The following is a 26,223-nucleotide window of genomic DNA, read 5'->3' as shown; positions in this document are numbered from 1 at the left end:
TCACCGCAGCAGCCCACCGAGAAGCCATTAACCCCGCTAACCAGACAGGAGCTATTAGGGTAGGAAGATTTCCCACAATCCTCCTCGAATGTCCATGTGTGCACTATTATGAATATGTGATACAAGAAAACATCTAACGTACACTATTTAGGGGTGTGCGATATTTATCATCCACGATAATATTGTAATTGTTGTCTGCATCTCAGAGCAACATTGGGTGTTTTGTTCCTGAATGAATCTGTTTTTAATGAATCATTTGATTCAATGATGCATTCATAAAGAGAGTGACTTGCTTTGTTTCTAAATGAATCAGCCGTTTTGAACAAATCATTTGAATGAATGAGTCAATGAATCACTCATTAAAACAGGTGCTGTGTCTGAAATTGAATACTTCCCTACTATATTGTATGTGAAAAACAGCTCGCCAAAAGAATTCACAGTATTCATAAAACAGTAGGCGAAAAGTACCCGGATGACCTAGGCTACTACCTCCATCAGGATCCACATTCAGTGGACACTTTACTATCCCATGAGGCCACGGGAGATAATTTATGAATGGCAGTGAACTGATGCTGTAGGTCACATGACCATATCAACATCGTGGATATAGTATGTCTGAATGTCCCTCATACTACCCATATTCATACTATATAAAATGTACCCATATAATTGTCGCAAAGTATGTTATAAATTCAAATGAGGCCACTTACTGGTGGTTTTAGTGTCATATTTATTTATCCACAACAGGCTTAAACCAGATCAAAAACACATTAAAAATATCATGTAATTATTATTATTGAAAAAATCCCCCAAAATATTGAGATATTGTCAATATTGCACACCCCTAACACTGATGAGCGTGTGTTTGTGTGTATGTGTGTGTGTGTGTGTGTGTGTGTGTGTGCATGTTCACCTCACATGCCCTCTCTGTGGTAGATGACATTTAGCACTCCCAGCTCAATGGCATGTGTAAAATCTAAGTCAAGAATTCAACTCGGCTCTCCAACTCACATAGTGACCTTTACAGCATTCGTGTGTACAGGCTGACGAGATGTTATGGCATGAATCGAGCTGCGGATACGATTGCGTTTGTCATGTTAACACCTCTAACCGGTCTGGAAAACAGCGCTGCAGCGTTCAGTATTTCAGCCTGCACTGTAATCTGCAGGCCACGGCACGACGCATAGCATGCGTCTGAACACAGGCATGACTGAACCAGCCGATTTTAAGAAAACCGCTGAGTTTCATGTTGTTTGAAACTCCCAAATGTGTGTGTGTCTGTGTGCGCCCCTCTGATCTCTTTTCCTCCTTGTCGAGCATTGTTTACTGTGCTGTGCAGCGCTTTGTAGAGCAAGAGGAAATCACAATGACGGGGGTTTCAAAACTCTCTGCAGCTGTTGAGAAAGCCTTGAGAGGTTTTTCTCCTTCCTCTTGCTCTCTCACTGTCTTTTCTTTCCCCTTCATATTGCTCTCTCTTTCTCATTCCCTTGCAATATACCCCCCCGCACACACACACACACAAACGTTTTTTTTTTTTCTAATTTCTCTTCTTTCAAAAGCAGTCTTCTGAGACAATTCAATCTTACATGAGTTGCAGCATGTCTGCAGGAGTCACAAAAACAGTGGGAATTGAACTGTTTGGCGATTTCTAATTAAGATTATATTAGATACTTACAATAGACAGAAAACAATTCCAACTGTAAATGAATAATGTAGTAATATAATAAATTGCATGCAGTTTTTATGCGCTCACAATGAAACCACACAGTTTGAAATAAACCAACCCTTGAAATAAACTGCAAAAATTATTTAAAAAAGTCTAAAGATGTTTTTTAAAATCCAATGATTTTTCCCATGTTGAGTACAATGTGTTAAGTGAAGTGGAGCAGAGGGCCATGCAGCGTCACGCCCACACACCTCATGACATGAAACTGGGTGTGTCTGGACAAGAGAAGGAATGAGCAGAGAAGTGAGAGACGGAGCGTGGAGAAGTGTATTCAGCTCACTGGTTACAACAGCCAACACTTCCATCCGAGCCAAAGACGCTCAGCTTGCTGTTACACTGCTATCCAACAAAACAAGTGTAGAATGTCATTTTCAGAGTACTTCAATGCCACTCGAGGTGCACATTTTAAAATAAGAGAACATAATAGTATCAATGATTGTTTTTTTTTTTAATATACACTTAAAAAATGTATGTAGATTAAGTAGCATATGCATAGAAATCCATTGCATTATTTGATTTTATTTAAAGAAACATATTTTTAAAATGCATTTCTTCAAATTTCTTGTCTAAAATTACATTTAGTCAGGTAAAAAGTACAAACATGGTTGAAATATGGCTAGCTATGGAACAAACAATAATAAATTAATTAAAATGTATAAGGAAACCAATTGAATTTATTGATGATAAATGTATAAACGTGGTTATTGTGTAATTAAACCACATCCAGTTTATTACTAATAGTACTGTAATGTATTATGTATGACTATGCATGACTGCATCACATTACGGTCTAAATATACTTTTTTTTTTTTTTTAGTGTATCTTGAATTCAAACTGCTTGTATTTACTCTACAAGTTTTCCTTGTTTTAACCAACTACGTTTAGTGAGCTTTATATTTAAAACGACAAAACTATTTAGACTTTATTTGATATATACTATTGTTCAGAAGTTAATCATATATTATTAAGCAGCATGACTGTTTTATACATTGATAATAATAAATATTTCTCAAGCAGCAAATCATATGTGACCCTGGACCACAAAACCAGTCTTAAGTCGCTGGGGTATATTTGTAGCAATAGCCAAAAATGCATTGCATGGGTCAAAATTATTATTATTATTTTTCTTTTATGCCAAAAATCATTTAGACATTAAGTAAATATAATGCTCCATGAAGATATTTTGTAAGTTTCCTACCATGACTATATCAAAACTTAATTTTTGATTTGTAATATGTATTGCTAAGAACTTCATTTGCACAACTTTAAAGGCGATTTTCTCAATATTTTGATTTTATTTGCACACTCAGATTTTCAAATAGTTGTATCTCGGCCAAATATTGTCCTATCATAACAAACCATACATCAATGGAAAGCTTATTTACTCAGTTGTGATGATGTATAAATCTCAATTTCAGAAAATTGTCCCTTATGACTGGTTTTGTGGTCCTGGTTCACATATTAGAACGATTTCTGAAGGATCACGTGACACTGAAGACTGGAGTAATGATGCTGAAAATTCAGCTTTGCATCACATGAATAAAATATATTCAAATAGAAATTTGAATTTTTCTTTTTTTTTTGTATTTCTGATCACATAAATTCGGCCTTGCTGAGCATAAGAAATGTTAAATATTAAAAACATAAAATAAAATAAATCTTTAGGACTCCAAACTATTAGTCTATTCTTAGTCTTAAAGTAATATATTACAAGATTTTGATAACATTTAGGGTATTTTACCTCAAAAGGAGACAACACTGATTAAGAAAATCTTTTTTTGCAGTGATAATGGTGCATATAACTTCCTGTTAGAATCTGTATCTATTCTTCAAACATAATCTACACTACACATCTTGGCTCTAAATGCTTTTATCTGAATCAAAGTTGTATGCATTGATTGGCCACAGGAAGTTGATTAAACACAAGTTGACCCAGAGTGCCTGTCTGTCCTGACCTCTCCCCACTTCTCGTATTCCTTCCCTCCTTCCCTCAGACCAACCCTGAACTGACAGTCAACAAGCACAGTCTACAGACCTTTGACCGGCCTGTTAGTCAAGCCTGCCATAGAGAGAGAGTGAGCAGTAAGAGAGATGAGAGGGGGAGGGAGAAAAGAAGGCTCAAACTTTCTCACTTTCAAGCCAGTTTATCAGACTGCAGCCATCACTCCACTCACTTCCTGTCCCAGAAAACACTCTTTATTGACACACAAGGGACAAACCAAAGAGATCGGAAATGTACGCAAGTGGTCCTGAGATTTAGAGGTCAAAGGTCAAAGTCTGAAACCTGATCCCTTCATGCAAACATAGACAAATGTCATGACCCCGTCTGCAGTGCTGGGATAGCGAGGGAGACGTTACCTCCACGGCAGTGGGATGGCTGTGTCCGTTCTCCAGCTGAGGAGCCCCTGGCACGATCATCTCATCCTCCTCTGGTGGTTTCCAAATGTACTGCTCTCCGTTGCCCATGAAGACCGCCTCCTGTTGGACACATGAGGAACATGCAGGCTATTCAGACCACCTCAGGCACTGCTAATGCAAACAAACTGATTTTTGTGTCTAGCTCTCCATGTTCGTGAGTTTATGAGAGAAGCAGCAACATCTGTTTTGTGAACGTATCAATTTTGTGTCCAATATTTGCAATGAATCAGCAACTCTTCATTCTGAATAATTCATCCCCAGTCAGACTCTACAGTTTAATTGATTAAAAATTGCTTAAAATGTACACACCCTTATAGATGAGTTATAGATAAGTTTGTTTCTGAACAGATTTGGAGAAATGTAGCATTACATCACTTGCTCACCAATGGATCCTCTGCAGTGAATGGGTGCCGTCAGAATGAGAGACCAAACAGCTGATAAAAACATCACAATAATCCATAAGTAACCCACACCACTCCAGTCTATCAGTTAACATCTTGTGAAAAGCTGTGTGTTTGTAGGAAACAAATTCAGGCAGGAAGTGTAATTATGGATAGAGGTATTTTGGCCAGAAGTGACGGTTTAAAGTTAAAACATCTTAATGATGGATTTGTTTCTTACAAACTTGCAATTTCTCGCTTCACAAGATGTTAATTAGTGGATTGGAGTGGTTTGGATTGCTTGTGGATTATTATGATGTTTTATCAGCTGTTTGAACTCTTATTCTGACGGCACCCATTTGGGGTGAGTACATTTTTAGCAAATGTTCATTTTTAGTGAACTATTCCTTCAACAACAGGGATATTATTGGTAACTAAAACAAAACATAACTGAAATAAATTTGAAATACAATAAAATATAAATATTACATGAAAAATGTTGACTGGAAATAAATAAATTAAACTTAAATAATAATATAAAAAATATAACAATTATTTAAAAAACTAGATAAAATGAATTCTAAAAATGTAAAATAAAAGCTAAATGTTAATGAAAACCATAAGAGTGTACACAAAAATCTAAAATTACACTGCCCTACTGATAAATAAATACAGTAAAATGTATAATATATTTTTTGAAATATATATTTCATGCTATGTATGCTACAAATACATGTGCATATTTAATGTACTTAATAAACAAAACACGAGTGTACTTTTGGTATACTAAACTGGTATACTTAAAGCCTGCTAAATTGGAACAACTAATTTTGTACTTAATGCACTTTAATTGTGTGGAAGTAGTGCTGTAGTCCATTAAAGATGTACTGAAGTATTTTTGATTGTGCTAAAGTTGTACTATTGCAAGAATACTTCAGGTACACTTTAAATATCTTGCATTTAAAGACCAGTATTATTCAAAAATCTTACAATCCTCATCAATAGTGACATTAAAACACATTTTAGGCTATATAAGGAAGGCTTTGTGCACAAGTAGCACTCCAAATAAGGTTTAATAATAATATTTATCAGTATGTCAGTATGTCTAAAATTATGTCTTAATTTTTTTTTTTGCAAAAATCATATGAACCACTTTTATGATTCTTTTTTGTTGTTGTTGTTGTCATTTTGGAGCTCGACAGCACCAGTCCTCACTCACTTTCATTATAAAAATAAAACAGTGGCCAGTGCATTTTTCCAAAATTCCATTTGTGTCCCACAGAACAACGAAAGAAAGTCATGCTGGTCTGGAACGACGTGAACTGTTCCTTTAATTTAGGACTGACTGGTGTTTGTTTCTACAATGAAAATGTTCTGTGAGTTAATGATTACAGGAGCAGATATGTATGCTGTATAGAGAGTCAGTGATTAAAGAGGGAAAGAAACACACCTCCTGTATGAATGATTAATACCAGCCGATGAATGGCTACAGTGTTTGCTGCTATTTATTTCCCTGGCTGAAGCAACTACCTGCTCTTTGGTTCCTACCTGATGCCTTTAACAAAAAAAAAAAAAAAAACACATGGCGGGGCAGGCAGCCTGCCAACAGGCCTTACATAATCCAGCACAGTGCACTGGAGTGACATGTGCCACACAACCATACTGCATGCTCGCTTTCACGTAAACTCAAACAATATTGGCTCTAGATGCAGGCATGGATATAATGCAGGTCAAAGACACACACACACACACACACACACATTTTTTATCCTTGCTTAATCACCAAATGGCACACTGTAAGTCAGATTTAGAAAGACAAGTATGCACTGAATACAATACCGTGCCTGTGTAAACAAGCCATCAATCAACAAACCTGTGACAAAGAAGATTGTTATCTCCATATGTGGCAAATAAATGGCACAAACACACACATAAAGACAAGTAGAGCAGAGGTGAGTTAACAGGAAGACTGGATCATTATCCGATCATTGTCTGTGTGTTTTCCATTTTAAAGGCACCATCATTCCACATGGCTGTTCTGCTCTCTGCAAGTCTTATCTGTCCTTGAAAGCCGAACACAACATAAACAGGTATCAGCTGACAGACGGGCAGGAATATGGGTGAGATGCAAACAGACACATAAACACAAACACACACGCAAAGTATCAGCTAAAAAACTGACAATGCATAACTTCAGTTTATTTTTAACTCAATGTCAATAGAATGTTTTGTTATTTTAAATGAGTAAGATTCTGGGCAAGGCAACATTTTAACACTTGGTAATGTTTATTTCTTGAACCACTTTTAATCAAAAACATTTTACATATAAATTTCTAAAAGATTTACCATGTAAATGTCATCAGTCATATTCATATCAGTCATGGAGATTTGAGATAATGCTTCAGGTTGGTGAATCTAGGGGATATTTTTTATAGGAAACAGCACTCTCTAGTGGTCCAAACGTATAACTGCACTACCAGGCCCTGCATTTAAGTGCTTGCAAGTTGCTATTTACATCAGTGCAAATGGCAGACAATTATAACTCTTTTTTTCTCACTTATTATTATTATTTTTTTATATTGCCTGGAAATCAAATGCAACAACTTGGCATTGCTAAAGATGGGTCCTCATCTAATAGGCCCATCTTTAGCAATGCCAAGTTCTTGCATTAGTTTTTCTGAAGAAAATGAGTGGTGCAAAATATACCATAATGATGTATACCAAATAGCTATGCAATTACTAAGTTGTTCTGAGGTTTAAGTGAGTTATGGATATTTCTGGGTAGTTGATAGGAAGTTGCTATGCCATTACTAAGTTGTTTTAAGTGTTTAGTGAATTACTATGTGGTTGCTGGGTTATTCTGGATGGTTGCTAGGGTGTTGCTATGCAATTACTAAGTTGTTCTGAGGTTTAAGTGAGTTATGGATATTTCTGGGTAGTTGATAGGAAGTTGCTATGCCATTACTAAGTTGTTTTAAGTGTTTAGTGAATTACTATGTGGTTGCTGGGTTATTCTGGATGGTTGCTAGGGTGTTGCTATGCAATTACTAAGTTGTTCTGAGGTTTAAGTGAGTTATGGATGTTGCTGGGGTCTTTTGGATGGTTGCTAGGGTGTTGCTATGCAGTTACTAAGTTGTTCTGAGGTTTAAGTGAGTTATGGATGTTGCTGGGGTCTTCTGGATGGTTGCTAGGGTGTTGCTATGCAGTTACCATGTTGTTCTGTGGTTTAGGTAAATTATGGGGTTGCTGGGGTGTTCTGGATGGTTGCTAGGGTGTTGCTATGCAGTTACTATGTTGTTCTGTGGTTTAAGTACATTATGGGTTGCTGGGGTGTTCTGGATGGTTGCTAGTGTGTTGCTATGCAGTTGCTATTTTGTTCTATGGTTTAAGTAAATTATGCTGGGGTGTTCTGGATGGTTGCTAGGGTGTTGCTATGCAGTTGCTAAGTTGTTCTGAAAGATTTTTACAGCATTAGTATAGTTGCTAGGGTGATGTAGATGGTTACTTGAAAGAGTCTACAGTATACAATATGACATTCTGTTCTCCAGACATATCCAATCTATTCTTTAAGGTTTCTGTGAGATTTTGTCACCGATTTTTGCCCCTGCAGGATGAGTTATGAGCTGAGGGTTTTTTCTATAACTATTCTGAACCTGTGTGGCTGATCTGTGTCATATTCACCTTTGGGAAATTGGGTAGGTGAAATTGTTCCACTGTTTTCCTAGGCAAAGTGCTGCTGGAGGACTCGCTGCTGGACACGCTCTGGTGCTCCCTTTCTCCATCTTCTACCACTTCCTCCCTCCTGCCGCGCTCCAGCTTCTTCACTTTCCGTATGGAGGCGTACTCTGCCATCACTTCGTCTTGACTCACGCCGTTCACGCCTCCTCTGCATCCACCTCGGCCGTTCCCATTGAGCGTCGGGCTGTGGGCACGGCGCTGAGTGGGCGTGTTGGTTGACGTCGGGGCAGGAGCAGCAGGTGGGGCAGTTTTATCAGGCCCCACCCCTTTGATCCCAACACTCTCATACAGGCCGTCATCTGGTGGGTGGGATGTGGGAGAGGAGCGGCGGCAAACTTCAGAGTAGGTGTGCTCGCGTTCCTCATTCTCATTTTTGTTGGGAGCACGAGGCAGCTGGCGGCTTGGGCTGGGACGGAGATCAGAATTGGAGCGGCGGGTATGCAGGAGCAGAAGATCCATACTGGCCGGCCGGCTCTTAGGGGCGCCTGTCAATCAGAATAGCACAGATTAACATGAGAGAGATGGGAAAGAGGATTAAGATTAAAGTTTGGAGTATTAATGTCATATTGGAACAAAGGGTCAATAAAATCCAAAGTGTCATTAAAATGTCACATTTGACATTACTCCAGGCAAACATAAGAGGGCAGACCATTACTATTTGATTATCTCACATTTTGACCACACTTTCACAATCTTGCATATGTTTAAACCTGCTTATACAGACAGTACAATGAGTTTAAAGCCAACATGAAACTACACTGGCAACAAAAAAAATGTGAATTTTGTTTTCTAAACTATGTATCAGTTGATACTACCAAATCTAAAAATAGTCAAATTAAGCATTTACCTTTCCAGTTTAGCCTAGCCTATTTAGCAAGCTAATAGTTTAGCTGACTAGCTTAGCATAACAAGAAACGTTCTCACAACTTTCAATAATATTTTAAAAAGTTATATAATTTTTGGGACAAAACATTCTAAAAACAGTGCTTATGAAACATTCTTATCACTTTGTTAATATTTGATATACGGTCTGATAACGCTGAGAGAAAACATTCTTAGAATGTCTTCATGATGTTTTTACTTTATGAATGTTATTAAAACAATTAGAGAAAATATACTGATATCAACATTCTCAGAACATGTTATTTGTACTCGTTCTTAATCTTGAGAGAAAATGTTCTCTAAGAATAACCATTCAAATAATGTTACATAGATGAGTAGAAACAATATTAGTAAAATGTTGTAAGAAACGTTGTTGTAATCTTTAAATAACATTCTAATCATGGCAAGAAAACATTTTAACGTTTTTAGAACATTAATGTTCAAATGTAAATCCTGGGTGAAAATAAAGTTAGTAGAACATTTTAGGAAGAAACATTAAGAAACATCCTTCTTATTGTGTATTTTGTGTTTTACACACTAAATAAAGCTGAGTCTCCATTAGTCTTGATTTAAGAGATTAGAAGCTAATGTATATAAGGCTTTGGGATATGTGCGTGTTCTGTGTGTCAGTTTGACAACTGTCATTCTCAGCCTCGCAGATCACACGTCTGTGGCAGTGGGAACATGAGCTAGTAAACATCTTACCATGACAAGTCTCTGGAGACGTCAGCCTTTGCACGCACGTGCGTCGGCCAGTGCATATGTACGTATGTGTGCTAAATAAGTCTTGTGTACGTATGTCATAAAGACCAGTTACATCTGTCTGTCTCGCTCACCATTGGCGTTGCAGGGCAGCCTGTGCATGTCATGTAGGCGGGTGTCAGATTTACTCATTGAGTTCAGCTTGGACTGGCGTAGAGCAGCCTGAAATACAAAACATTATCATGTATATGTACAGTATGTACATCCATGTCCATATTTACACTGTGTGTATGTGTTCATATATACTGTACTTTTTTTGCACTCACTGTTTCCTTTTTCTGAGCCCCTCCGTTGGCGTGGCCATGTTTGCTCTTGCTTTTTCTGCAGACAAATTGAAATACACATTTAGACTTATAAGCACAGCATTGTATGAAAACGGTCATTCAAGATAAAGGGCAAATCTAGAGCAAAATTATTACAAATATAGATTATAAATATATTTAATTTAACAATTGGAAAGTATGTTATATGCTATAGACCAATTATGCTATTGTGCTATTACACCAATTTGGTGTTTGCAAACAGTGATGATGTTTTTTGTGGGCGGAGCCTATCTGGTAGCAGAAAATGACAGTTTTCAAAATTCAAAATTCTGATTTTATTCTCAGATTATATCTCAAAATTCTGATAAGAAAAATCAACTCGTCATTCTCTCTTTTGAGTTTATATTCCACTTCTAGCTTAATTGGTCTATATATATATACTGTGTATATATATATATATATATATATATATAATTATTTTTTTTTTTTGGTATACACTATTGCTCAAAAGTTTGGGTTCGGTAAGATTTGTATTTATTTTTATTTATTTACTTTTTAAGAAATTACTTTATTCAGCAAGGATGCATTAAAATGATCAAAAGTGACAAATAAATGTTGTTATTTTGAAATTCATTTTAATCAAATTATCATTAAATAATCATGGTTTCCATAAAATATTAAGCTGCACTGCTTTCAATATTGCTAATGTTTCTTGAGCAGCAAATTAGCATATCAGAATGATTTCTGAAGGATCATGTGACACTGAAGACTGGAGTAATGATGCTGAAAATTCAGCTTTGATCACAGAAATAAATTACATTTTAATATATATTCACATAGCTATTTCAAGCTGTAATAATATTTTACAGTATTACTGTTTTTACTGTATTAAATAAATGCAGCCTTGGTGAATATTTCAAAACATAATTAAACCTTTTAAAAATCTTAATGTTATTCCAATATGAGTTGTTTGAGTGTAGAAAGAATAATTTAATTATGTAATTTTCCTATTCATTTGAGTTCATGGAACTGGATGTTTTTGTTGAGATCTTTTGCCGCAATTTTCATTTTCATTTTCATTAACAGTGACCATTTTAATCAGTGCCTCTTCTTTAAGGATTATGGGTAGTGTAGTTCTTCACCTTGAATTCAGCCTTTAAACACTAAAAAAAAACCTAACTTGATTGTGGCTTTTACAGAAGCATATATCACCACTTTAATGGTTTATCAAAAGAGATTTCCCATTTATTATGGAGAAAAATGAAGGGAAACAGTGGACACCGACTACTGGAATCATGAGTAAAAAACTCAAGTAAGTGTTCCAAATCAGTCACCTATGAGATTACATTCTGTTTAGAATGCCGCCTTAGAAAGCTGCAGCCTTTGTAGACACTAGACATGCAGCTCTCTGGGTTTTGTACCAGAGCTATATTGTGCAATGTTGAATAGGACAGGAAGTAAAATTCCACTAGAGCGAGTGTTTGTAATGGCTCTCTGTGGGATTGCCAGGGTCTGGTTTTATCTAGGGATGGCGTAATCATGAGGGACGAGATGTGTTGCAGGTGTACTGGAGGAAGGATGGATAGGTAACCCTGACGATCCCTCCTCCCTTGCTTTTCTTCTCCTCTCATTCCCTACACACACCTGGTGTGACATCAATTATAGCTTCTCTCTTTCTCCACCAATCCAACAGCCTGTGAAATACACACATTTTTTCACACACACCTCTTTTTGTTCCTCTCACTCTCACCCCATTTTTAACATCCGCAGCATCTCTCACACTCACGCGAATCTGTGAAACAGAGGATTTTCTCTTCTCTCTCTCTCTCTCTCTCTCTCTCTCTCTCTCTCTCTCTCTCCTTTACTCCCTAAACTATATGAAGACGGCTTTTATGGATGAATTGATAACAAGACATTTAAAAAGTAGAATAATGTAATGCATAACGCCAGGTTGTCTCCGGTTTGTTTGTAGTTGTGAAGGCTGTATCGCTCTGTTCCTCTGTGAAGGTCAGAAACTCAGGAGGCTGGTCGGACACGTTTGCACCTGGGTATTAGTGACCCTGTGTCTACACACATGACTTGCAGAATGTACTGTACACACTGCAAAACCTCACACAGCAAAATAACAGCTGCACTCTGGTACTGATGTGCAATCATGAATGCAGTATTAGCATAGCCATGTTTTAAAGGAATTTTCTAGGTTCAGTACAAGTTACAATAATCCACAAGTAATCCACATGACTCCAGTCCATCAGTTAACGTCTGGTGAAGTGAAAAGCTGTGTGTTTGTAAGAAACAAATCAGTAATTAAGATGTTTTTAACTCTCATCTGAATCAGGAGAAATATGCACAATGTTTATAACAGTCTAAAATTTGATTGCCTTAATGATGGATTTGTTTATTACAAGCAAGCAGCTTTTCACTGACAAGATATTAATTGATGGACTGGAGTGGTGTGGATTATTGTGATGTTTTTATCAGCTGTTTGGACTCTCATTCTGACGGCACCCATTCACTGCAGAGGATCCATTGCTGAGCAAGTGATTCAATGCTGAATTTCTCCAAATCTGTTCCCATGAAGAAACAAAATCATCTGCGCCTTGACTGGCCTGAGGGTGAGTGAATTTTCAACTAATTTTCATTTTTGGCTGAACTATTCCTAAAGTTACGTTTTTTTATTTATCACAATAAAATCATATTTAACACACACACTCTTAAAAATAAAGGTGCTTCCTGATGCCATAGAAGAACCTTTTTTGTCTAAATGGTTCCATAAAGAAACTTTAACATCTGAAGAACCTTTCTGGTTCACAAAATGTTCTTTGTGGCGAAAGAAGGTTCTTCAGATTATAAAAAGGACAGAAAGAGATGGTTCTTTGTGGAACCAAAAATGGTTTTTCTATGGCATCGCTGTGAAGAACCTTTTCAGCACCTTTATTTTTAAAAGTGTATTGGCACTCATTTATAAAATGTTGTGCTGAAAACATCCTAAATTTGATATTGCGATCATCTCTCAAATATGTACGTGTGATTCATAGAATGAAGGTTTTTCAGATGTGAAATCTATGAATCGCAACTGATCTTAAACTTGCTCTCTGCCCTGTAAATGACTCCTTAACATATAAAAGATAACCAGTCATCATCCAAAGTCTTTCATTTAGGACAGCGAGCTACAAGAACAGCTTACATTTTCAAAAACCTGCAGTACTTTAACAAGAAAAAGTACGTCTGCTCAGACCTTGACGTGAATTAACATTATGCCACAAATGCTGGCAACTGAACTTGTCCTGAATCCAGAAAGTCTCATCACAAGTCTCATCCAGTCAAATCTTCTGAATAAGTTTTATTTTGGTATTATTTATACACTATTTATTATTTATATTTTGAATTAGCTTTTTTTTTTTATTTTTCCACATATTATTTATTTTGTGTAAGCTTTATTTCAATTAACAAATTATTTTGAATAGTTTAAGTAACAAGTCATGAAATAATTGTCATAAAGTGACACTTTTTGTGAGAAAAGGAATCAAAAAATGTAAATTATTTGCTAAAAATCTTTCCATTCACCACAGCTCACAAATCTCTCTTGTATTTCCAACCTGGCATTCGATAGAAACATGCAGAAGCAATGGCATTTTGTGTCACTGACACTGATGAGATTTAAGAGCTGCAGTACAGGAGAAACATAGCTATCGTATGGCTTCAGAAGACTTAGAATATAATACATGAATAGTATTTTTTTTTTGGGGGGGGGGGGGCAATAAGCTTTCATTGCATTGAAAATAGCAGCATGAAAATTCTTTGAAGTTTCTCGTTTTATGTCCCACTGAAGAAAGTCATACTTATTTGGAAGACATGAGGGTGAGTACAATTTCAGTTTCTGCGATGGAAATGAGACGGAACATTTTAGTTCTGAAACAGGGGTTTTACTCAATCATAATTTGTGTATCTCAGAACAATGAGCTCAGTGTGTGTTTTCCATTAGGCATCTGGTGACTTTGCAGCAACGCCAACCTGCTCTCTGAGCACTAAATATCAGTCATATTTACTGTGTTTTTACCGTTAGAGTGACATTAAAACACAAACACACTCGGCTTCTGTATAACAGTCTTGTAAAACATTCAGAGCAAGTTGTTTTGCAGTACAGCAAAAACATGACTTTGTGGTCAGTATGCAACAAACGAGTATAGTCCCTATTCATCTTTTCTGTGAAACGTTACGTAAAACAGAAATAGAACAATGCCTGAGAGTATGGGAAACTGATTTGGTGGAGGGTTTCGTTCCTTGTAATATCTCTAAGCTAAAGTCTGTCACAAATGAGCATCCGACGCAGAGCTTAACTTAAGGCATTTCCCAGTGAAACGGCTCCAACAGAGGGAACACAATCTGCTGAAGGAGTGATATTAGCATTCATCAAGTCGCTCCGCAGCAGGGAAGGAGAGATAGAGACGGAAAGAGAGAGAACTAAAGAAAAAGAGGAGGAGGTGCCCTGACACAAGAGTGGGGGAGAAAGAGTTTTTAAGAAGCCGACGCATTCTTTCGACATATGAGTGGGACACGTCTGTGCACAAAGACTTTTATGTGCAAACGTAGAAACATCAGGAATAAAGCATTAGATATGGATGGGAACTGTAAGGAATTAACCATCCTGGTTTTGATTCTGATTGCTCTCGACGATTCTGGTTCCTTAACGATTCAATTAATGATTATTTCAGTATAAGTTCCGTAACATCAGTTCCCACATGATGAGATCATTTCAGAATTTAAAGATATAACAAATCTAAATGAAATTTAATACTTTGATGCAACATAATTAAGCAGTCATAATTAAACTTAAGAAAATTAAGCATAATAATAGCAATCCAATAATTAAGAATGCTCATGCACCTTATGAACAATCTACTGTTATGGTCATGAATCAATAAAAACCTTAAAGAACATGCTAAATTATATGTGTGTGTATATATACACGCACACACACACACACACACACACACAGACACACATATATGCACTGCAGCTCAAAAGTTTGGGATCAGTAAGATACTTCATAATTTTTTTGGGACCTGTGATATTTAGGATTCTCTGATTTATTTAAAAATAAATTTTGTGTTACAATATACAATGCTATTCAAAAGTTTGGGGTCAGTACATTTTTTTTTTTTTTAAGAAATTAATACTTTTATTCAGGTAAATGAATAAAAAGTCATAGTAAAGACTTATGTTGCAAGAAAAGATTTCTATTTTGAACAAATACTGCTCTTTTTAACTTTGTATTCATCAAAGAACCAATGAAAAAAGTATCACATGTTCCAAAAAACAATCTGAAGTAGCACAACAGTTTTAACACATAATAAATCAGCATATTAGAATGATTTCTGAAGGATCATGTGACACTGAAGACTGGAGAAATGATGCTGAAAATTCAGCGCTGCGTCACAGAAATAAATGACATTTTAAAGTATATTAAAATAGGAGACAAATATTAGAAAGTGCAATAAGATTTCACAATATTACTGTTTTTTTGATCGAATAAATACAGCCTTGATGAGCAGAAGAGACCCCCTTAAAAAACATAAAAAATCTTATTGATCCCAAACTTTTGAGTGACAGTGTATATGTATTTGTATGTATTTGTATGTATATGTATATATATATATATATATATATATATACAGTACATATATAAAACCCATAACCCATATGGGTATATAAAACCCATAACCCATATAGTAACTACATGTTATTAATTAATATTACTCAGTGCTTAATTGTTACACTGTAAGAACGACAACCTAAAATAGTGCAACATTTTTTCTTTTAATATTATGGATTAAATAGGAATAAATATATAAGTTTTTTAAATATATGGAATATGGTGAATAACTGGTTCTTCGCCCTAGTATTATAGATGAAAGATGTTTGTGGTCTGTGTGTGTGTGTGTATGTGTGTGTGTGTTCTGGGGTATTATACGGTTTATGAGGATGCAAATGTGTATAATGACATGGCTTATGAGGACATGTCCTGTATCCCGTAAACCAAATGGCTTTAAACATACTAAACAGTGTTTTTTTTTATAAAAAAATTGCCAGTTTTCTGTGAGGTGTAGGTTTAGGTGTAAGGTTAGGATAAGGGGATAGAAAATACAGTATAATACAGTATATACTGTTTGTACAGTATAAAAACCATTACACCTATGGACAGTTCCTGTAAACCACATGTTGTGTGTGTGTGTGTGTGTGTGTGTGTGTGTGTGTGTGTGTGTGTGTGTGTGTGTGTTTGTGTGTGTTTGTGTGTGTGTGTTCGCTTACCTCTGACACCCCACACACACCAAGACGATAAGGATGGTGACCACAAAGGCAGAGGCGGCGGCGATGGCCCCCAGTATCAGCACCTTGGGGAGATCTGAAACCATTCCACTGAGCTGTAGACACACACACACACACAGGTCCTGCCGTACGGCTCGTCCGGGGCACCTACACGCAGATAAAACAAAAAAAATCAGATCAGAAGCTATGAGTAGGCCCACAAAACACAGAACTGATTTAACAATAAATGAATGACAACACAGGAAAAAGGATATAAATAAAAGTTACACTGAGGTACTGAGTTATGCTAATAACTATTGACTTATAATATAATAATTAGATGCCTGCCAGAAGGACGATGCAGAGTGATTGAAATGATTAATTAAAGAGGGTTAAGTCATGACAAGATGTTTCATGTCAATATTTAGAGGAAATATTTTGAGCAAGAAACGTATTTTTTGACATATTGGACTGGCAACCAAATGAATGAATATAAAGGTGTCTCACATAATACGAAAATGTTAAATGACAATCCACATTTACAAATAAATATTTAACATATAAACAAGGCAGGTTTTGTTGCTTTAGAAGTTTATGGTTTGGAGCAAGCATTAATTATTCATGTTTTATCTAATTTTGTAGTCTTTCGTTTGTTTTACCCCATGTGGCTCAAGTGATTTGATCAATATACCTGCAGCAAGAAGAAAAGTGAGCTTAAGAAAGAATGATGTTTTCTGACTCAAATTAAAAGGTTTTTTAAAAAGTAGCCTACCTCTGCCAGTTGCTTTTAATGCTAGCTAAAGTGTTTCAAATCACCTGCCATATTGCTTGCACACATGAGTGACAGTCATGGCTGGCGTTTCATCTCTCTCTGTGTACAGTAATGCCTGGGATTAAAGCTGAAGTTTAATATTTCTGCTGAGGCACGTCTGTGGGGAAAATATGAAGACTAGCTACAAGCAAAGCTAAGCTAACCGCGGTTAAGCTAAAGTCTCAGTCAACATTCAGTCATTACGATAAACATGTACAAATACATGTCGCTGTGTTATCTACGACTCTCTCCTCGAGTTGTGCTAATACCAGGGTTTTTGAACACATGGTGTGGTATTCTTTAAAGTACCATGAAAATACCATGGTACATGAACATGAACGTCCAGTAATATGGTATATAAGTACTGTGATATTATACTGTGTCCTAACCAGACACTACAAGTTTTCAGCAACAAGGAACTTGTCTGTCCACAACTGCTGGGTGATTTGAGAAAATCACAGAGAATCATAATATATGAGAGTCAAAGACGAGACATCCCATTTTGGTGTCCACATTAAAATAAATTTACAAAAGTAATTATTTTATATACATATAGCATATTCCCTTACAAAAATAACCATGGTTTTATTACAGTAAAACTGTAGTAACCACAAATGCTTAGTGTAGCAAAACATGGTTAATTTGTGGTTACCGTGGTTTAACTATAATAACCATGTTTTATTTTTTTTCTGTAAAAACTGGTTCATTTCTGTAAGGGTTAAATGCATGTAAAGTGTCTACTTTAATGTTTAAAAAACCTTTTGTGAACATTTTTCTTTCTCAGAATATTTTCCCCCTGTAAATTGTGGTAAAAATTTAGGATTTTATTGCACAAAAAATTTATTAAACTTTTATTGTTTTGCTTTAAACCCCCTTTTTTGTCTTTGACCCATGACCCAGAAAGATATTTTTGACATAAATTAATACTTTTTTAAAACAAGAATTGCATTAAAGTGACAGAAAATATATGTATAATGTTACAAAAACTGTATTTTGTCATTGAGATTTTCAAATAAATGCTGTTCTTTTGAACCTTCTACTAAACAAAGAATCCTGAAGAAAACGAATCACAGTGTTTTCAACATAATAGAATAAGAATAAATGTTTCTCGAGCAGCAAATCAGTAAAAATTCAGCTTTGATCACAGGAATAAATTATATTTGAAAATACAGTCAAATAAAAAACAGTTATATGAAATTGTACTAATATGTCACAATATTGCTGTTTTTACTTTATTTTTTAAACAAAAAATGCAGCCTAGTAGAGCATCTTATATGTACATAAACATAAGGTACAAAATGTCCAATCAGATTTCAGTGAAATTTTACAGTGGGCGGGGCTGTCCAGCATGACAATGTAGTCATTTTTGCAAAGTACAGCTATCGTTTCTCTCAAATAAACATCAAGATGATGAACTACTAAAATGTTTTTACTATATGGTCCTGACATTTTTCATTGCGTCATTAAAAATGCCAGCCTGGCATATGAAGAAATCCATCATACATCACAGACTAAAGAGAGCAGTGTTGATGTTTGGTGTGAAGCCAGCTGGACTCATTCCTCTCCTTTACACATGGGATCAAATATCAATTTTTCAAGATGGCCTGAGCTTTCCCCTCTAAACACACTCACACACACAAAACACAGAATGACACACATGCAGCCAGAGGAGAAATGTGGCCAAAGCTCAGGATTAGACTGAGAAACACAGAGAGAGAGAGAGAGAGAGAGAGAGAGAGAGAGAGAGAGAGAGGGAGGGATATGACAAAAGACTGACTCGGGAAAGGAGGTCATGGAAACCCAAAAGCGTTCACCATTTTTATGATTGTGGGTGTGTGTGTGTGTGTGTGTGTGTGCGGATGGTTGATAAAACAAGAATCTGTGTGAGATAAACACTTGTTTTCGCGTTCTCAACGATATTATTGAATCCTTCTACCACCCCAGAAAAATTCAAAACCATCCTCCCTCCCTCTCTCCTCCGTCTGATGTTGTTGTCAGCACATTTCCTAAACATTCAGTCGGAATGGACCGAGGAGAATCTGCAGCTAAACGACGAAAGAAAAGAAACGAGGAGAGTACTGATATAAATGGAGGTATAGAAACCAGACAGACAGTATCAAGCTTCGGACGAGTCTTTAAACAGGGCAAGTATTTGTTGGAGTGTGTTGCTCAGTGCTTCCCCATGGGAAGGTTTCTCTAGCAACAATTCGTACATCTCTGTTGTTCCCACCTCTCACCATAGCAGCGCTGATGAACGCACAAACGCAACATACCGTATATACACACATGCACACACACACACACACTTTAATCTGAGTGTGTGTGATTAAGCTCACATATCTTTGCACAGAGGAAATGGCAAGTTTGCAGTGTGTAGCAGGGCTTTGTGCATATTCTCTGAATTACCACAGAAGAAAAAGCGCTCTTTATGCTTCAACCTGCACGTTCAGTGCATTAAATGCGTCATCTCAAGAAATGCAACCACCAAAAAATGTCTGAACTATGAACAACGACCCTATTTAGATGGAAATCAACTACAATGTTTCTCGATGACAAAAGTCTCCATTACTGTAAATGTACATTGTTTCTGAGGCACACTTCACTACTAAATAAAGTATGCACTGCCATTGCGTGCAGCCAGCCTAGTCCCTTAAGGTGAACGCGATATAAATCCCATCATAGGAATATATGTGCACGCTCACGCTGCATCATTGTAATCACATTTGGAAGTAGACGAGCTGTTCCCTCCTTTCCCAAACCTGACCTCCCATCATCCTCTAATGGCCCGTGAAACAACCCAAAGCTTCTTTCAACTCTCGCAGCAGGATTACAGACCTGCTACAATTTCTCTAATTGTGGCCAGGAATTCAAACTGAATGTGATGAGTTTGTCCCAATCCATGTGTAATCACAAAACACTTCAGTGATTTCACACACACATTTGGATCTGGCCGATACCATGTTTGAACCTGTTGCTATGTGTGTGATGCTAAAATTAAAATCCTGCTATTTTGATAACAGCATGTGTGATTCAGTACAGTTACTTGATGAATGAGATATGTAACATTTTTCAAATAAATATATATATTAAAATAATTTGTTAATTAAAAATAAATGAATAGAAATAAACGTAAAAAAGAAAAGAAAATTAATACATTAAAATGTTATGTAATTTTGTTTCTTATTCTTATATATATATATATATATATATTCACACTAGCAGCCAAAAGTGTATAAGTGTATATATAGTGTAAAATATAATTTATTCCTGTGATCAAAGCTGAATTTTTAGCATCATTTCTCCAGTCTTCATGTCACATGATCATTCAGAAATTTGCTGCTCAAGATGCATTTATCAATATTATCAATGTTAAAAACATTTGTGCTGCTTAATGTTTTTTGTGGAAACCATGAAACATTTTTTCTTGATTCTTTGACAAATAGAAAATCCCAAAAAATCTGCATTTATTTGAAAACAAAAAGAAAGCGTTATTATAACATTATAAATATCTTTACAGTCACTCTTCATCAATTTAATGCATTCTATAAAATATTAATAAAAATAGTTTCTTTCAAAAGAAAAAGAATGAACAGAGATGTGTATAAAATTGTACAAACTGTATTCTAACAAAACAAGTGCTTTGTTTCAAACTGTATTAGTTGCAAAACTAGAGTGCATTTTAAGGCCTCATAGGAAATTACTTTTAATATCCCTCATTTTGGCCAAAGTCTAAGGCAGAATTTCATATATACTTTACATTCGAGGCATTACAACAATTTCAAGACAATAAATGTCCATTTTAATATATAATTCATTCAGCATTGAAAAGTAATGAATGTACTGTTTTTCCCCAATATACAGTATGATTGTGACTGATATTTTTGTTCTTGTTAGAGTAAAGGTGTTAGCTTAGAATCATGCTAACACAGTTTTAGAATCAGAACATTATTCGTAACAAAAAGCAAGCATGTGCTGCATTCTCAGCATTGCCACACTTCCCCTATAGCAAACATTAGCATAAACTTCTGTTTTTTCTTGTGGTGCCATTAACGAATCAGCATTGCTATGAAATAATTTTCCCGTGGCTCCATAGTAATTAGATGGTTAGCTCAAAAACATTTCAACAATTGGCAACAAGATTAGTCACATCCTTCTATAGAAGTGATCACACACTAGCCGAGCAACTGCCATTGAGATAAATGCCATTGATAACAGCTAGCTTTCTTCATGTACCCCAGCTAACAGAACATTCTTAAAATAATGCTTATAGCTTTATTAATATTTAATATACGTTTTCATACATTCTCTTAGAACAACATTTTTGGAATGTCCTCAGCATGTTATTTGTACTTGATGAACATTCTAAATAACGTTCTAATCATGACAAGAAAAAACAACGCTATCTCATGACCAATTCGAGGCTAATTCGTACGAATTCGTACGATGTCACTCCATTTGTCAAGACCCTAGTGACGGGTAGGTTTAGGGACGGGGTTAGGTGTAGGTCATTCGTACAAATTCATACGAATTGTGCAACTCGTAAAATACGTACGATTTGGCAAAATTCGTATAAATTTGTACGGGTGAGGTCATCAGAATTGAATACAAATTAGCCACCTCGTAAAATATGTACGAATATTAAAAATAAACATCCAAGTAATGATATATGTTCGGTAAAAATAAAGTTAGTTACCCCCGCTGCCTTCAAATTTTTAGTTTAGTCAACTAAAATATTCCAGTTGTCCCTTAAATTAACATTGAGTAACTTAAAATTTCAATTAAAAGTCTTAAACTTTAAATTAAAAGTCAGCGGGGTAACAAATTATTTTAAGTTGAAACAACTTTTTGAAACAATTTTTTACAGTTTAGAATGTTGTAAGAAACATTTTAAAACCTAACATTCGAAAAAGGATATTTTAACATTCTTAGAATATTAACATAAACGTTGAAATAATGTTATATTTGGGTAAAAATAACATTAGTAGAACTGTTTTTGTATCCTTTAAATAAAATTATAATCACAACAAGAAAACTTGACATTTCAAGGTTTTAAAACATTTCAAAACTACGTTCCCGCAACGTTTTTATCCTAAACATGTTACCTGGGATTGTATTTGGCCTCTATAAACAGTGAAGCATCAAATTAGGCTCTGTAACAGAGCCGTAGTGTTTTAGCTGTCTTTTAGCTGTGACATGAAACGTTCCACAGTGTCACACAGCTCTTTTCATCTCTCTTTCTACTTCAAAGCCGCTGTTGTTTTGTGGGGATTGGGTGTGGAATCACGTGCAGCTCATCACATGCACTCGACACCCTGCTAACATGACAGCTAAACTCCATCTGTGGCCATCATAACATGCTCTCGTGAGAATGAGGGAGTTCAGCCTCCCGCTGCTCCTCATACTTCCCTCATCCCTCTCTCCATCTTTCAGCTCACCATGCGGATAAATCCCATTATGAGAGCGGAAATCCCCTCAATCCATATCCTCAGAGAGACTGCAGAACAAGTCCCCAACTGACCCCGACATTTCAAAACTGGGTGAGCCATTGCTGTTGGCTATTTCGCAGACAGTAGAGCATTTAACACCTCCCCACCGTGGCCTGTGGGTTTACACTGTGGACTGTTTTACGAAGAGGACCAGCTGGACCATTCATAACACTGTGGTTGAAATGTGGACAGGATGAATTTTGACCAGTGCAGTATGGCGTTTTTATGGTTAGGCCGAGACCATGTGTGTGTGTTTACACTTACTGTATCAACAGATTTCATCATGCTGGCAGCAGTTATAGGCTGTGGTTTCTCTTGCCAGAAAGCTTCATATCACTATTGCTTAGTGTTAGTGATGCAAACAAACCCCATATTATACATTAACTAAGGTACTTAATGGCTTTAAAGAGGGAAAGAACTACAATCCCATGAAACATTGCGAATGACATAATCAAAATAAATAAACAGATTAATATAAAACCATTGAGTTAAAGATGTATATATAAACTACATATTTTATGATTATTGCAAAATATGCATACAAATAGTGTTTCATGGTCGCGGATGGGTGCTAAAGTGTGTGTGTTTTTTTGTTTGTTTGTTTTTGGTGCGATTTGTTTGTTCTTTGCAGAATCATGGGTAATGTAGTTTATCACCATGAATTCCATTGTTGAACACTATTATTTAAAAAATAAGTCGATAAATACAGATTGACAACTTTAACAACAGCACAGCATCTATTAACAACCTCAAAACTCACAATAGGTCTGACTATGGTTTATAAGTTAAAAAACTGTTCCACTATGAAGAAAATTAATAGGATTTTACTTCCAGAACTTCCTGACTGAAATCGCAAGCAACCATCTGGAACCATAGATATATATACACAGATGCCTCAATAAAGGCTGTTGCTATTGGCCACTATATGCAAGCTGTCGGCCATATTGAAACACTCAAAGCTGGTCCATGAACTATCTGCAATAGACTTCAGCAGCTGATTCGCACAGCATTCAGTTTATTATTAATGTTAGACAATATTGCATATCTAGTTACATGAAACAAAAACCAACAAATTCTCACCTGTGAAAATTTATCCCATTTTATCTGTAATTCATTACAAACATAGGCTGCTCAGTGCTGTGGCATTTTCTAATGAGCATTCATTGATTTTTTTTTTTTTTTTTTTTTAGTATGAGTGATCATTCCAAGACAGTGGACAGGTTGATGCATCTGAAGCAGTCGAATGCACCATCTACATATACATATCTATGCCTAAAAAGACGCTTCTAACTTTTTTTCACTATAGCATGCCAGCAACTCCGCTGTTTTGCATATGCAGCATTTCTAGTAATAATCTACTTGTGTGACAAAATGCTACATTGTAGTTTGAACCGATAGTCTGATTTGTTTTAGTTAAACACTGCTGTTTACACTATGTTTCTGACTCGGTTATATCTGTGTAAAGTCCATCACAAAATTCATTCATTCAAAATCTCCATAGTTTCTGAGTCAGATAAACTCCGATTTAGTTATAGGCCTATAATATGATATAAAATTACAATACTCCCATAATCAGCTTCAATGGTAGTTTTTGTTTGTAGCTTATAGCTACTTTTTTTTTTTAAAGCAGGTTAATAGTATAGTCTGGTTCTGTAATTAAAATCCCATTCATTTTATCCATACATGCAGGAATCTGTTTTTAACAATAACTTAAAAACAATTAAAGACACACCTACTGGGCTGCTAATAAAGGCTATATGCTTAGTTGGCCCCTTAAAATCACCTTATTTCAGCTTATTATTAAATAATTGTGCAAAAAATTCACCCGACAGAGAACTGAGACAAGACAGTCATGCAATATATATACATATGCATCTCTTGCAATAAACTTACATTGTCAATTGTTTTATTTTTAATTTATTTCATTCACAATGCTTCATGGGACTATGGTTCTTTTCTTCAACAAAAACACAGTCTTGTACCTTTTTGTCTGATTTCCAAATGCTTTTTTGCCTCAAATCAAAGTTTGTAATGTTGTGATTTACCTCGTGGTAGAAAAAATAGGCTACTTCCAGAACACAGCTGAAAAAGCAGGCACTGTTTCTCTCTACCTTGTATCTCGGCACCAGCATCTCTGTGACCCTACACTGGATGTATCTTGGCAAACTACAATGTTAAAGGAACGTCCCAAACACTTGCTGAACACCCATGACTGTTCTTTAAAAAGTTTAAAACTATACCTCTGTTGAAGTTTTCAGCTCTCCAGCTATTTGAAGTTTACAGTAACTGTAGACTTCATCAATAAACACTAAGCGCTTCAAGTACACTGTAAAAACACCCAAATGGGATTTTTACAACACAGACAGAATTTGTCTCCAAATGTCCTAAAGTATCAAACGTCCTCAAAGCAGATTAAAATGATTTCAGTGCTTAACTTCTCATAAAGCGTCTTAACTCTAAACTAGTCAGGCCTGCTTCTGCTGAGGGTTCGCCAAGGTTTCAGCACACTTCTCCATAACACTATTTGAGCATGGAAATGTTCTTTCTCTCTATCACAGCCATCGTCTGAAACATGTTGAGTGTGAGAGTGACAAATCCCTTCCCTATGCTTCAGTGTCAGTGATGCAGAAGCGTGTGAGGGGTGGCAATCACTTTGATCCGTGACTAATCTCTGATTGTCCGTCCCAGCAGTCCTGTTTGGTATCATTACAGCAGCACTCGGAGTAACAGCCACAGGGAGTGTGTTTGTGCTTTATAAGAGTAGATAAATAATAAATAAGTCATGAAATGGCCATCGGTAGTTTAAATTCCATCCATCAACACATGATATGTATGTTTTAGAGTAGAAAAGAAATCGTTTTAGAGTTGAAAACTGTTTTAGAGTAGAAAAGAATCATTAGGAGATGTGGAGCGGTAGTTGAAACCATGAACTTTAGTGCACAAAGACTGACAAAGGTTCAAATCCCAATCCTATTTGCCACTCTCAATTATTTTCTGTTCACTCTTTAAAAGTAAATATTTATAAGAATAAGAATCAGAAGCAAATGGAAACTGAACTAAATGTTACAATTCAAAGTTTCAAAATTAAAAAGCAGAGAATAAATGACATTTTAAACATAAAATTTAAAAAAATATATATTTTTTTAAATGAATACATTTTAAAATAAAAAAAAATACAATTATTGAAATATATAATAAATCAAATAATACAATAATAATATAAAATAATATATAATAAATAAAATAAAATAATAATAAAACATTAAATTGATTCTTTTTTATGAAAATGTACAAAATATAAATTACAAATAAATGAGAGAATTTAAACATGTAATAAAAATGAGAAAGCAACAAAGTTTTCTGTTCATTTTCTTTAAAGTAGTCTATCTCTCTAATCAAAAGCAGGAAATTCTTTTTTTTAGATTTCAGAAATAAAAGCAAAAAATTA

The 26,223-nt window shown here is 35.6% G+C and overlaps 1 protein-coding gene across 2 annotated transcripts in view; it reads right to left on the bottom strand.

Annotated features, from left to right (window-relative positions):
* Positions 1-26,223, bottom strand: part of LOC306859497 (uncharacterized protein) — a 49,852-nt gene that overhangs the window by 2,811 nt on the left and 20,818 nt on the right. Inside the window, exons 2-6 of one of the 2 annotated variants that reach the window (XM_079400538.1) lie at positions 16,482-16,646; positions 10,158-10,227; positions 9,981-10,068; positions 8,206-8,747; positions 4,085-4,204 (exon numbers count right to left, since the gene is read on the bottom strand). In XM_079400538.1, the coding sequence (XP_079256664.1) occupies positions 4,085-4,204; positions 8,206-8,747; positions 9,981-10,068; positions 10,158-10,227; positions 16,482-16,585 (924 nt within the window). In that variant the 5' untranslated portion in view covers positions 16,586-16,646. The remainder of the gene's footprint in view (positions 1-4,084; positions 4,205-8,205; positions 8,748-9,980; positions 10,069-10,157; positions 10,228-16,481; positions 16,647-26,223) is intronic. The other variant, XM_079400539.1, reaches the window with a different exon arrangement.

The sequence above is a fragment of the Barbus barbus genome (assembly GCF_936440315.1).
Source record: "Barbus barbus genome assembly, chromosome: 40".
NCBI classification, from domain to species: domain Eukaryota; kingdom Metazoa; phylum Chordata; class Actinopteri; order Cypriniformes; family Cyprinidae; genus Barbus; species Barbus barbus.
Note: the sequence above shows the minus strand (reverse complement) of the source record. Positions and strands in the feature narration are given on the sequence as shown.